Source organism: Notolepis coatsorum, assembly GCF_963971535.1.
Source record: "Notolepis coatsorum genome assembly, chromosome: 6".
Classification (NCBI taxonomy): Eukaryota; Metazoa; Chordata; class Actinopteri; order Aulopiformes; family Paralepididae; genus Notolepis; species Notolepis coatsorum.
In genome coordinates this window covers 27,641,202-27,655,980 of record NC_140170.1, presented here as the reverse complement: position 1 = coordinate 27,655,980, position 14,779 = coordinate 27,641,202, and the positions used below count along the sequence as shown (strand labels likewise).

Here is a 14,779-nt window from a genome sequence, read left to right as displayed (position 1 = left end):
GGACATCCAGATGTTTAGATACTGTCACACACCTAGGACATCCAGATGTTTAGATACTGTCACACACCTAGGACATCCAGATGTTTAGATACTGTCACACACCTAGGACATCCAGATGTTTAGATACTGTCACACACCTAGGACATCCAGATGTTTAGATAGATACTGTCACACACCTAGGACATCCAGATGTTTAGATACTGTCACACACCTAGGACATCCAGATGTTTAGATAGATACTGTCTCATACCTAGGACATCCAGATGTTTAGATACTGTCACACACCTAGGACATCCAGATGTTTAGATACTGTCACACACCTAGGACATCCAGATGTTTAGATACTGTCACACACCTAGGACATCCAGATGTTTAGATAGATACTGTCACACACCTAGGACATCCAGATGTTTAGATACTGTCACACACCTAGGACATCCAGATGTTTAGATACTGTCACACACCTAGGACATCCAGATGTTTAGATAGATACTGTCTCACACCTAGGACATCCAGATGTTTAGATACTGTCACACACCTAGGACATCCAGATGTTTAGATACTGTCACACACCTAGGACATCCAGATGTTTAGATACTGTCACACACCTAGGACATCCAGATGTTTAGATACTGTCACACACCTAGGACATCCAGATGTTTAGATACTGTCACACACCTAGGACATCCAGATGTTTAGATACTGTCACACACCTAGGACATCCAGATGTTTAGATAGATACTGTCACACAACTAGGACATCCAGATGTTTAGATAGATACTGTCACACACCTAGGACATCCAGATGTTTAGATACTGTCACACACCTAGGACATCCAGATGTTTAGATACTGTCACACACCTAGGACATCCAGATGTTTAGATACTGTCACACACCTAGGACATCCAGATGTTTAGTTAGATACTGTCACACACCTAGGACATCCAGATGTTTAGATAGATACTGTCACACACCTAGGACATCCAGATGTTTAGATACTGTCACACACCTAGGACATCCAGATGTTTAGTTAGATACTGTCACACACCTAGGACATCCAGATGTTTAGATACTGTCACACACCTAGGACATCCAGATGTTTAGATACTGTCACACACCTAGGGCATCCAGATGTTTAGATACTGTCACACACCTAGGACATCCAGATGTTTAGATACTGTCACACACCTAGGACATCCAGATGTTTAGATACTGTCACACACCTAGGACATCCAGATGTTTAGATACTGCCATACACCTAGGACATCCAGATGTTTAGTTAGATACTGTCACACACCTAGGACATCCAGATGTTTAGTTAGATACTGTCACACACCTAGGACATCCAGATGTTGAGTTAGATACTGTCACACACCTAGGACATCCAGATGTTTAGATACTGTCACACACCTAGGACATCCAGATGTTTAGATACTGTCACACACCTAGGACATCCAGATGTTTAGATACTGTCACACACCTAGGACATCCAGATGTTTAGATACTGTCACACACCTAGGACATCCAGATGTTTAGTTAGATACTGTCACACTCCTAGGACATCCAGATGTTTAGATACTGTCACACACCTAGGACATCCAGATGTTTAGATACTGTCACACACCTAGGACATCCAGATGTTTAGATACTGTCACACACCTAGGACATCCAGATGTTTAGTCACTGTCACACACCTAGGACATCCAGATGTTTAGATACTGTCACACACCTAGGACATCCAGATGTTTAGATACTGTCACACACCTAGGACATCCAGATGTTTAGATACTGTCACACACCTAGGACATCCAGATGTTTAGATACTGTCACACACCTAGGACATCCAGATGTTTAGATAGATACTGTCACACACCTAGGACATCCAGATGTTTAGATACTGTCACACACCTAGGACATCCAGATGTTTAGATACTGTCACACACCTAGGACATCCAGATGTTTAGATACTGTCACACACCTAGGACATCCAGATGTTTAGATACTGTCACTGCCAATAACGTTTAGTTTTGTGATCGAGAATCCCGAGAAATAAGAGAAATTAAAAAAAGTAATTTGCTTGCAGGAAGCTGGAATCGGCTGGGAAAGGTAGTTTTTCGAAAGTACAGCGCTCATTGAGAGCTCTGGATGCCCTCTCCTGCCGTCACACACCTGGGACAGGACCCACACTGTGCACACCACCGTACCTCTGGAAGGTGTTCCTGTCCACGGTTCCGTCTGCGTCCTGTAGCTTCCGCATGTGGAAGTAGCAGTCCTTGATCCGGGGGTCTGACTTGTGGAGGCCTGAGTTCCACACGGCCTGAGAGAGAGAACAGTGTGGATGATGTGGAGTTCAGCTGCTCGACCAACACGTAGTTATTAAGCTGATTAGTCCTTTTCCCCATGGTTTGTTCCATGCTGCTGAATCAGACATGTCTTGAAAGATAATCAGCACATATCTATTCAGCACTATATTTAAAATAATCAGCATTGAACAATGTGATCCTAGTTTGTTTGTTGTGTACCTTGTGTCCTATAATCAAATGTGAAATCCTGCTTATTTGTCTGAAAAATCAAATATAATTTCCCTGTTTTCGCCATGGGCGGCGCCATTTTAGATGATGACATCACGGTGTTGGTTTGGTCTGGCTCCTGGTTTACACTGCTGGTTAGCTGCCTAGTAAACATGGAGTGTCTTGAAGGTCAGTCAGTAAATGCAACGTTGCCTACCAAACAACGGGACCGCAGTGGTTCTTTTTGTATTGCTCCTGGCTGTTCAAACTAATTTTACCGTGTGAAAGAGAGAGGAAAGTTGGTTCATTTCCACAAACTACCAGTGAAAAAAACAGTGTTGTTGGCACGTTGGCTGGTTGCACTCAAGCGGCGCGATCAGCCTGTTGGACAGGGAATGAAGACCTGCAGCGAACACTTCATTGCCTCGGATTATGTTGTTGATGGTGGAAGGTTTGTCCAGAAGACCACTAATCAGCTGAAGCCCGATGCGGTTCCCTCGGTCTTCGACAGACAGACCGGCGCAGGCAGTTGAACCAGCGTCACGGAGCATTTAGCTACCTGGCTACCTAGCTCCAGTTGAACCAGCATCGCGGAGCATTTAGCTACCTGGCTACCTAGCTCCAGTTCAACAAGCGTCGAGGAGCATTTAGCTACCTGGCTACCTAGCTCCAGTTCAACCAGCGTCGGTTATAAACATTACCCGAGAAGGAAAACCTGGACCAGACTTCTTAGATCGACGTACAATGAAACTTGAAACTTGAAACTATCCCAAGCCAGAGGGTTTCCAATGATGTGCAATACCGGCCGCAAAGCGTTAGTCGGCAGTATTGGCCTTTTTGCGATCTCAGAGCCATTCCCAATGATAACATCAGGCTGGATGGATGAATTATGAATGGATATAGCGAATAAAATAAATAACGATTAAAATCCGACTTTTCTCGGGTTTGGCGCTCAAGCGATGGCGTGTTGTTAACCCGACTTATCTCGGGTCTGGCGTCCAATGTGTTAATATTACACCTCTTTTAAAATATTGCATTGTATTGAATCACAATATTGAGCTGTGACAATCCCCTCAGATACCTATAGGTGGCAGCGTCCTCACAATATAAGCCATGTTGACTGAGTGTAAGGCTTGTTCCTCCTCCATTGGAATAAATAAATGATTTCATGTAAGTTCAGGTGTCACAGAAAATACCTCAAAGAAGTGGTTCATGTTCAGTCGTCCGTCTGATGCGAAACTGTCAAAGAGCACGTCAGCAGCCCTGGACACAACACAACAACACACTGTTACACAACACAACAACACACTGTTACACAACACAACAACACACTGGTAACTCAGTTACTTCTACTCTGAATTGAACATTGTACATATGTACATACTGAACACTTGTGTCTACGTACGTGACTTAAATTTTATACTTGCTATACTTATTTTATTTTATACTTATCCTTTTGTCTAGCACAGTCTCTGGAGCGTAACAGAAAGAAGCATTTTGTATAAAAGTATTCTGTACTTCTGTATGACAACTAATAAAGAAACTTGAACTTGAGAAACTTGAACACTGTTGTAACTGAGGGGTACAATTCCCTGACTGTATTGATAAGTATGGTATCATTAAACCACTACCGCTTTATGTACTTTAATTACTGGCCATACAGTACACGATATATGAATATGATGAACACTTCCCACAATGAAATCGGTTCCAAACAAAGGTATAATCAAGTATTTAATGGAGCAAAAGGTACATAGGATACTTTACATTATTCTTTGAATGCACTTGTAAGGCAAAGGAATATGCGTAGGCAAATCAATAATGAATGTCCATTCTCTGGTTACGCAGGAGGTAATTATACAACCTGAATCTTAGGGAATTATATCTATGGTACACTAGTAATATAGCGGGAGATACTGGAAGGGGTTCCCCCTGGTTGTAAGCCAGCGGGGGGGTAGAAGATCTGTCGGTAGTAGGACGTCTGGTCAACGATGACTAAGGAGACTTCAGGTACAGAAGTCAGTGCAGTAGCCTCTTGATCCACAGACGAATACAGCTGTTCTCCGTAGACTGTAGACTGTAGCTCCACAGTGAAGAAAGCTAGTCGGCCTCAGGCTCTCTGAGGCGCCGACTCGACTTGACTCCTCGCGGGGTAAATCCAACACGTGCAGGCGTCGGCGATTATCCGCTCCATAAATCACAGGACCAAAGCAAATATATTCCAGCCGCAAAGGGCTATGTAGTCGTCGGGTAGATTAATCCAGTGTACATGTCCATACGGTTCTCGTCTAGGTCTCCTCGGGTGAAAGCGCCATGTGGTCAGCCCAGCCTGGATAAGAACTCTAGCTAATACGAGGAAGCGTTGGAGATGCTGGTCACTGTAGAACTTTAACCGCACGATACACTATACACAAATAGACTATTAATGACTTAATAGAAATATGTCGCACTCGACGGTATAGCGCCAAACTCTGACAATTCAGTTATTAATTCGCACGCGGTCTCAATGCTCTATTCTGGGGCCAAACAGGCCATACTTCACCGCACGTTGTATCGTGGGTGAGGCTTCAACTTATCGGTAACATACTAAATGGACGAAGGGCAAGGGGGTAAGGGGCTTCTATATTCACCTGCGCCGTATTTATACGCACGGTGAACAAACTAGTTCCAATCTCATTTCTGTCGCGTATCCCTGGGCAAGGCCGGGCATGTCCAGACACGTCTTGACGGTGACTTTGAACCTGACTCCGGAGGCCGGTCCCTGGCGCCGGTGGACCGCTGTCCAATAGGAGAATGAACTATTATGGTCTGGGCTAAAGGGATATTCCGTGTATATGTACAAGGAATATACAGGGGATATCAAACGATATACAAATACTATGCAATATATATTAATAAATAAATATATATATTCGGTTTAATCTGATCCTTTGTAACAGCCGCCCCCTAATTAGTCCCACCTAATTAGCTAAGCAGAGACAGATTAACGCACTGTCCACTACTCAATGTCTGTTGTGAGGGGTCGGTCAGTTCACAAAGTCATGGGGTCATGGTCGTCATCGATGGTATCGGGGAGCCTTGGCAGTTCTATTAGCCTCGCCACGGGTCGGGTGTAGGTCCGCCCTTGGACGAGCACTTCGGCTGCTCGGACCTTTCCGTCGGCACCGGTGATCACTTTGCTTACGCGGCCAGCCGGCCACATAGCTCGGGGTAGTGACTGGTCGATAATCATGACGACTGTTCCTTCTGTCAAATTGTCTCTCTCTTTCACCCATTTCTGGCGGGTCTGTAGAGACGGTAGGTAGTGGAGTAGGAAGCTGTTCCAAAACTTGTCAGCCAATACTTGACTGTACCTCCACATTCTTCGGCCGTTCGCTTCTTCAGGCCTGTACATTGTCTGTGGTAGCGCGGGGTCCAGCCGCCCCATCAAGAGTGTGTTGGGGGTGACTGGGTCGACATCTGCTACATCACTTGAGACGTAACCGAGGGGCTTTGAGTTCAATACTCCCTCGATCTCCGTGAGGACTGTCATTAGGACTTCTTCCGCCACGGTCTGGGCCCCAAGCACGGCGTACAGGGCTGTCTTTATTGAACGTACTTCTCGTTCCCAAGTTCCACCGAAGTGAGGTGCGTTCGGGGGATTAAACTGGAAGTCAATCTGGTATGGAGCGAGGTGGGTCTTAAGTTCTGGGCCCATAGCTTGGAAGCTCTCTCTCAGCTCTCTTTCTCCGCCTTTGAAGTTTGTCCCGTGATCAGACAACAATATAGACGGTTTACCTTTCCGCGATGTGAATCTTCGGAAGGCCATAAGGAATGAGTCTGTGCTCATGGTTGGAAGGAGTTCTATATGCATCGCTCGGGTGGTCATGCATTTGAATACAATACCCCACCGCTTCTCGGTTCCTCTTCCTTTCTTTATATACAGCGGGCCGAAACAGTCCATACCGGTGGAGTGAAAAGGCTTGTCGCCGAGTCGGAGGCGACAGGGAGGTAGGTCAGCCATCCGGGGTATACTGGGCTGCGCTCGCCACTTACGACAGTCTAGACAGGTTCGCTGGAAGCGCCGCACTGCTTCTCTCCCTTGCAGTATCCAATAACGACGTCTGATCTCCGCGAAGACTCTCTCTGCCCCGGCGTGATGCACATCCTCGTCGTATTTCTTTATGATCAGCTCTGTGACCTTGTGTCGGCTGTTTAAGACTATCGGGTACTTGACGTCATCCGGTAAGTCTGGAGCTCTCCGCAGACGACCACCCACTCTGATGAGACCATGGGTGTCGCTCTCGGGGGCTAGGTGGAGCAGTCTGCTGTCTGATGGGACGGGCTTTGCTCCCTGTAGACAGTCTAGCTCATCGGGGAACGAGTCTCTCTGGGCTCGTTGTAGTAGAAGAAGTTCTGCTTCTTCGTAGTCAGCTGCAGTAATGTCAGTAGTGAGCTGAACCTCTGGGTGGTGCCACAGGAATGTCTTTAGCTGCGCACTCTCTAGGGTGAGGCAATCGTCTATGTCGGGGTCTGTGGAGACGAGTGTGTTCAATCCACAGAACATAGATTTCTTGTTTTCTGCCTCCTCTTTACTCGCTTCCCGTGGGGTGGGTGTAGGCCACTCTTCTTCCGGGAGCTTGAGGAACTCTGGCCCGTCACTGTATAGGTTGTGACGGGTGAGGTCATCCAGGGACATTCCCCGGGTGATGACGTCAGCTGGGTTGTGCTTTGTGTCCACATACCTCCAGCTTGCTACTTCTGTTAAATCTTGAATCTCTGTGACTCTGACTCCCACGAAGACCTTGTATCTGCACGAATCAGACCGGATCCATGTGAGTACTGTCGTGGAGTCTGACCACAAGATTGTTCTTTGCACCGGAATGGTGAGTTCACGTTGGATTAACGTGGCGAGTTGCGCTCCTGCTAGGGCTGCGCAGAGCTCTAGACGCGGGATAGATTGTTGCTTTCGTGGGGCTATTCTTGAGCGGGCCAGGATGAAAGCAGTATGTATTTCTCCTCCCTCCTCTCGGGCACGCAAGTAGGCCACCGAACCGTAGGCTACTTCGGAGGCGTCGCTGAAGACGTGCAGGTCCATCTGGCACGTCTCCGGCCTCACTGTGGGTGGGAAGTAGCTGCGGCGTATGTTAACACCTGGGAGTGAGCTGAGTTCCGTCTCCCACTCTCTCCATGTGGATGCAAGGTGTTCGGGTATGGGGTCGTCCCAGCCCTGGTCCTTGTCCCATAACGCTCTTACAATCATCTTTGCCCTGGTGGTGTAAGGTAGAATACATCCCAACGGGTCATATTGTCTGGCGAGTGTTCTGTATACACTCCGTCTGGTGGTCGGTAGTGCAGTCGACCTTCCCTGCTCCTTGGTCAGGGGTGTGTGTTTATAATGGAGCGAGTCTGTTTTGAAGCGCCAGACTAGTCCTAATGTCATTTCTTGGGCTTCTCCTGGGATGGTCGCCATCCAGGTCTCGCTGCTTGCTGCCTTGTCCTCGGGGGAGAGGCTGCGCAATACTTGCGGGTCGCTGCTGGCCCACTGCCTGAGATCAAAGCCGCCTTTGATCAGGGAGGCGCGGAGCAGCGCACGACGTCGCCAGTCAGTTTTCTTTATGTGTCCCGCTGTGAGTCGCTTGTTAATCTCAGTGCGGTACACCGTCTCTTGAGCGGGGTCTCTGACTAGGCGCCGCTCTGTGTTCAATAGATACCGCTCCGTCGCTTCTTTTGGGGCGTGGAAGGTAGGCATACCCTCTCGCCTCAGGAGTGGAGTTGCGTATCTCATCACTCCGTTGACTTTGACTCTCTTTGTCCCTTGCTCGAGGAGTGCTATGGCGTAAATGTCTTCCTTGGAACGAATGTCTTTCTTTTCGTTCTTAAAGGGCATTGTCTCTAGTGTCCATAGCCTCTCGACATGCTGTAGGAGGGTGGTGTCTTCTTCTGTCACTCTGGAGTGGAGGCAGCTAGTGGCTGCTGTTCGGTTAAGAGACTTAGCGAGGGGGCCTTGTAATGTCCATCCTAGGCGGGTCTCGACTGCTGCAGGACAGCCTCTGGGCCCTGTGTGGACCCGGTCTATCGGGACTATGAGGTCTGCATGGTCGGAGCCTATCAGCAGGGTCGGGGTGGCACCGTCTATGAGCGGTATAGGTAGTTGACGCAGGTGCACATATTTATCCATCAGCTTGGCGATGGGGTAGGTGTACTGCGACAGGCCTATTTCTTGGCTGGTGAAAGCATTAGTAATCCTATACGTCTCTCTGGCTGCCCGCTTGCTGCGATAGTGAAGGAGACATTCTCGCCCTTTATCGTCTTTAGATCTCTTCTTATTGTCCGAATCGTCATCTGGTTTTCGCTCCCCCGCAGCCCCAGCTGGGCCGCAGCGGACGCGAGGAGAAGGGTCTTCTCTGACCCGTCGTCAAGGACGGCGTAAGTGTCCATGACCTTGTCTTGGTAACTCAGTGTTACGCGGACCACCTTTAAGAGCACTCGGGCGCCCCCGCTGCTGGCGGGGTCAATGTACATAACACTTGCCTTTGTGCTGCTTGAGGGTGCAGGCTTTCTTCTGTTACTGTCGTGTAGGGCATCTAGGTGGGCTCCGTCACACCGACTACACCTCTTCTTTAAGCGGCAGTCGGCTGCCATGTGACTGCGCGCACATCGGTAACAGCGTCGGTTGGACTTTATCCATTGACCCACCTCGTCGGCGGTCATCTTCTTGAACGTGTCACATTGTGACAACCAGTGTTCTTTTTCGCAGTACGGGCACACCATCTTCCACTTCTCTTTCATCGAGGGGGTACTGTGGTTCTTGCTGCTCGGTACTGATTCTGATTGGTGCATGACGGTCACCAATCTTCGGCCATCGTTTGCTCTCCTAGGTCCCTCTCTGGAGCTTGGGGTGCTCCGCATGAACGTATCCAACCGTAGGCTGTTGACTTCTCTCGCCAGGAAGTCGGCTAGGTCTAGGAGGGATGGCTCGGGACCGTTAGGATCACGGTGGTCTCTTTGCCGCCTGAAGCGCTCTTGTCGGGCGGGCGGAAGCTTCTCTAAAATCCTCTCGACATTAGAGTTCGCGTACAGTTCGTGCATACCCTTTTCTCTTTGCGCCCCCAGCATCCCTACCAGGGATTGTACCTTGATAGACAGGTCATCTAGTGAGCGATTGTCTGTGGCTGGGGGTAGGCGGTCAATATGCCTTATCTCTTGTATTACGTAATCCCATATGCGTCCATATCTTTGGTCGAGTGCTGCTAGAGCCGCTGTGTATGGGGTAGTAGAGGTGGCATAGGCCAGCGCTATATTGTGCGCTCGGGGCACCTTGAGGTGCTTCAGTAGGATAGCATACTTGTACGGTTCGTCAGCTACATCGGACATCATTGTCTCTAAGCACATTCGTAGCTCCGTGTACTGTGCTCTGTTCTCGTGGGTGAAGTCCGGAAACGTCGGTGTGCCAATGTATGATGCCATGGATGGCTGGCACATCGGTGAGCGTTGGAAGAGAGGCCTCCTAGGCGAGTCTCCTCTTACGCCTCTTGGTGGGCTGGTACCTGCTGGGTACCATGGCCCGCGTATCCAGGTGCTATTCCTCGGGGCTGGTCGTGCGTCAAGCTCACCCGTGAATTGAGTCGGGGGTCTGTAGCGCAGAGCCGCGGGGGTAGAGCCTGGGCTGTACTGGACCTCCTGGTCCTGTGGAGTTCTGTGCTGCTGTCGGGCTTGACTCTCCTCCTCTCCCTCTTCTTCTTGCTCTGGCAGGTCCTCTAGATCCTGTAGTCGTCTATTTAGCCTCTCCACGGTGTAGACCGTTTCTTCCTTGTAGCTGGTCCTCGCGTGGACCGGTCGGGGAAGGAGTTCGGAGGGGGGTATAGGCTCTCTCTGGTGGTCGGGCTCAGGGTCGCTTGATCGGGTAGGGGAGGGTGCCCTTGACCCGTGTCTTGACGAGGCCCTGGAACCCCGTGCGGAGGGAGGGGGTGTCGCCCTGGCGATCAGCTGCTCCATTATCTGCGCTTGTAATCGGTCGCGCTCGGCTTCGCGCTTGGTGAGAGCGATGTCGCGCTCTGCTTCTCTTTGGGCACCGGCAGCGGCGCGCTGGGCTTCGGCGGCGGCGCGCTCTGCTTCGGCGGCGGCGCGCTCTGCTTCGGCCCGGTCTCTTACCATATTCTCTTCCGTCTGAAGGCGTCTAATCTCTAGACGTATACGATCTTCGTCGCTCCGTTGCTGCGCTTGAAGGCGTTCTCTTTCCATGGAAGAATGTTCGCGCTCGCTAAGCATCTGTGCTTGGAGTCGATCGCGCTCTGTAGAGGCTGCTAGGCTGGCGAGGAATGCCTGTGCCAGCATCTTGTCCGCCCTGCTGGGGGAAGACGCTGGTTGAGGTGATCCGCTCCTGGCAGTACTCGTTGGAGATCTGTTCTCCTGTGGCGAGTCCTGGAGATTCATCTCCGGGGTGCTCTCCTCTTCTTGTAGCGGGTAGAGTTCCATCCCTGGAGAGCTGTCTTTATCCTGGAGCTCTCCGGGGACTACTTCTTCGGTCTTGGCGGGGGGTAAAGTCGTGTCAGGTCCCTCCTGGTCCCTACCGTGAGCTTGGTCAGTTACGTTAGAACCCACTAGGGCCTCTATTGGCGGGGTAGCCTGGGCGATAGGGTCGGACATAATTTTACTATCTACTTTTTCCGCGTTTACCGTCTGTAGAAGGCTAGGTAGTATATTGGCAACGTAATCCTCTAAGTACTGAGGTGTCTGCCTTCTACGCTGCGGGCGATCTACTTTAGGAGAACCGTTTTGTGGAGTGTTCATCATAGGCCATGTCAATATTAATACCGCTATATTAATATTACACTAGTTACCCTCCGGCTCGAAGGACCAATTGTAACTGAGGGGTACAATTCCCTGACTGTATTGATAAGTATGGTATCATTAAACCACTACCGCTTTATGTACTTTAATTACTGGCCATACAGTACACGATATATGAATATGATGAACACTTCCCACAATGAAATCGGTTCCAAACAAAGGTATAATCAAGTATTTAATGGAGCAAAAGGTACATAGGATACTTTACATTATTCTTTGAATGCACTTGTAAGGCAAAGGAATATGCGTAGGCAAATCAATAATGAATGTCCATTCTCTGGTTATGCAGGAGGTAATTATACAACCTGAATCTTAGGGAATTATATCTATGGTACACTAGTAATATAGCGGGAGATACTGGAAGGGGTTCCCCCTGGTTGTAAGCCAGCGGGGGGGTAGAAGATCTGTCGGTAGTAGGACGTCTGGTCAACGATGACTAAGGAGACTTCAGGTACAGAAGCCGGTGCAGTAGCCTCTTGATCCACAGACGAATACAGCTGTTCTCCGTAGACTGTAGACTGTAGCTCCACAGTGAAGAAAGCTAGTCGGCCTCAGGCTCTCTGAGGCGCCGACTCGACTTGACTCCTCGCGGGGTAAATCCAACACGTGCAGGCGTCGGCGATTATCCGCTCCATAAATCACAGGACCAAAGCAAATATATTCCAGCCGCAAAGGGCTATGTAGTCGTCGGGTAGATTAATCCAGTGTACATGTCCATACGGTTCTCGTCTAGGTCTCCTCTGGTGAAAGCGCCATGTGGTCAGCCCAGCCTGGATAAGAACTCTAGCTAATACGAGGAAGCGTTGGAGATGCTGGTCACTGTAGAACTTTAACCGCACGATACAGTATACACAAATAGACTATTAATGACTTAATAGAAATATGTCGCACTCGACGGTATAGCGCCAAACTCTGACAATTCAGTTATTAATTCGCACGCGGTCTCAATGCTCTATTCTGGGGCCAAACAGGCCATACTTCACCGCACGTTGTATCGTGGGTGAGGCTTCAACTTATCGGTAACATACTAAATGGACGAAGGGCAAGGGGGTAAGGGGCTTCTATATTCACCTGCGCCGTATTTATACGCACAGTGAACAAACTAGTTCCAATCTCATTTCTGTCGCGTATCCCTGGGCAAGGCCGGGCATGTCCAGACACGTCTTGACGGTGACTTTGAACCTGACTCCGGAGGCCGGTCCCTGGCGCCGGTGGACCGCTGTCCAATAGGAGAATGAACTATTATGGTCTGGGCTAAAGGGATATTCCGTGTATATGTACAAGGAATATACAGGGGATATCAAACGATATACAAATACTATGCAATATATATCAATAAATAAATATATATATTCGGTTTAATCTGATCCTTTGTAACAACTGTCAAAGAGGACGTCAGCAGCCCTGGGCCCCGTTCCCTGTACGTGGCTAACTGAGTTAGCCGGATAATCTTCAGTATAACTTGACATAAGTCAGGCTTTTCGGTTCCACGAAGCAGGTTTGTCTAAATCACTATGGCAACAGATCGAAAATTTTGAACCTGCTCCAGCGCAGGTTTAATTCAGTTAGCTGGATAAACTGGCCACTCTCGCAAAAAAATGCCAGCTCCCTTCCTCACAGATCCCATTATACCATTCTGAATTATGTTTGTGTGCATCGTTTTTCTAGACGGGGCTTTTGAAATGTAAAAGAATAGACCTAAAATGCTGATAATAAATCATATTCAGCCTATGGATTTACTTTGTCCTCAATAATGCACGTCATAGCTATACGGCGCTCGCGAGTCGCGACACACACTATGTGGTTATTTAATAACGGAGCATTGCAAATGTGAATCCCACAGGGATATTTTTAATGAATGAAACCTATCGGGCGGTTGGCTCTGATTCGTTTCATATTCTCCACTGTGGATGTATTTGCTTAACCGGAGCGCCCGGATTGTGTTTCATTCAAGCATAAATTGAAGCGTCTTTACGCGTGGATTGTGGATGTGAATTACGAGGAATCTGAATCTGTGGATTGTTGAATTGTATCACTGTCACTCACACGTTATTGGAGAAAATGCATTTATCTGTTCAAGCACTGTTATCTGATGATGAACAAGAGGGTGATGAACATAACTGGTATGACTATGAACCAAAGGTTAATCAGTTCAATGCATGTATGGATGATGTCCGAAACAGATTAATACCTGATTAATAGTGAAACTGTTAATAGCCTCCAAGCCTCTCTGACACCGTTATTTCAGGGGTTGCGCCTTGAAAACTTTGGGAACCATGTATTTATAATAGTACATGATACCGAAGCGCATACAGTACAGATATCCTCATAAGTATCTATTAATTCGTATCAATTAGATACTCTTTGGGCTTGTTTTTATCTACTTATTCTGAAAGAGTTGAACTAATTATTTTCGCTAGCAAGATCTCATTCGATTATCCATTCCATTAAGCCTACTGCCAGCAGGCACATTAAAGAAATATAATCTGATTGATTGGGGCAATGAGGGACTTAAAATTAGCGGGTCTGGCCGGTTAAATAAAGGTTCATGAGAAAGTTGTCAGTAAACTTACGCCCGACGCTTTGAGTGTCCTTGCTGGGCATCAGGGGCCCTGCCCGCATGGTGCCAGGGCTGTGGGGAGGGGGGGTGTCGGTCCTGCTCTGGCTGGGCATCAGGGGCCCTGCCCGCATGGTGCCAGGGCTGTGGGGAGGGGGGGTGTCGGTCCTGCTCTGGCTGGGCATCAGGGGCCCTGCCCGCATGGTGCCAGGGCTGTGGGGAGGGGGGGTGTCGGTCCTGCTCTGGCTGAGCATCAGGGGCCCTGCCCGCATGGTGCCAGGGCTGTGGGGAGGGGGGGTGTGGGTCCTGCTCTGGCTCGGGGGAGGGGGCCACTGAGGGCGTCTGAGGTAGAGGGGGCTTCAGAGCTCCATTATTCAACAGGCCTGGGGAGATAAGATAAGACAGGATAAGATAAGATAAGACAGGATAAGATAAGATAAGACAAGACAGGATAAGATAAGACAGGATAAGATAAGACAGGATAAGATAAGATAAGACAAGACAGGATAAGATAAGACAGGATAAGATAAGACAGGATAAGATAAGACAAGACAGGATAAGATAAGACAGGATAAGATAAGATAAGACAAGACAGGATAAGATAAGACAAGACAGGATAAGATAAGACAGGATAAGATAAGATAAGACAAGACAGGATAAGATAAGACAAGACAAGACAGGATAAGATAAGATAAAACAGGATAAGATAAGACAGGATAAGATACGATAAGACAGGATAAGATAAGATAGGATAAGATAAGACAGGATAAGATAAGATAAGACAAGATAAGACAGGATAAGATAAGATAAGACAAGACAGGATAAGATAAGATAAGATAGGATAAGACAGGATAAGATAAGATAAGACAGGATAAGATAA

General features: G+C 48.4%; 1 protein-coding gene across 1 annotated transcript in view; it reads right to left on the bottom strand.

Moving 5' to 3' along the window:
- The window catches only part of glsl (glutaminase like), a gene marked incomplete at its 5' end in the record, with an annotated part of 105,216 nt that overhangs the window by 40,118 nt on the left and 50,319 nt on the right, over nucleotides 1–14,779 (bottom strand). Inside the window, 3 exons of the mRNA XM_084315496.1 lie at nucleotides 2,205–2,317; nucleotides 3,707–3,773; nucleotides 13,916–14,282. Of these exons, the coding sequence (XP_084171622.1) occupies nucleotides 2,205–2,317; nucleotides 3,707–3,773; nucleotides 13,916–14,282 (547 nt within the window). The remainder of the gene's footprint in view (nucleotides 1–2,204; nucleotides 2,318–3,706; nucleotides 3,774–13,915; nucleotides 14,283–14,779) is intronic.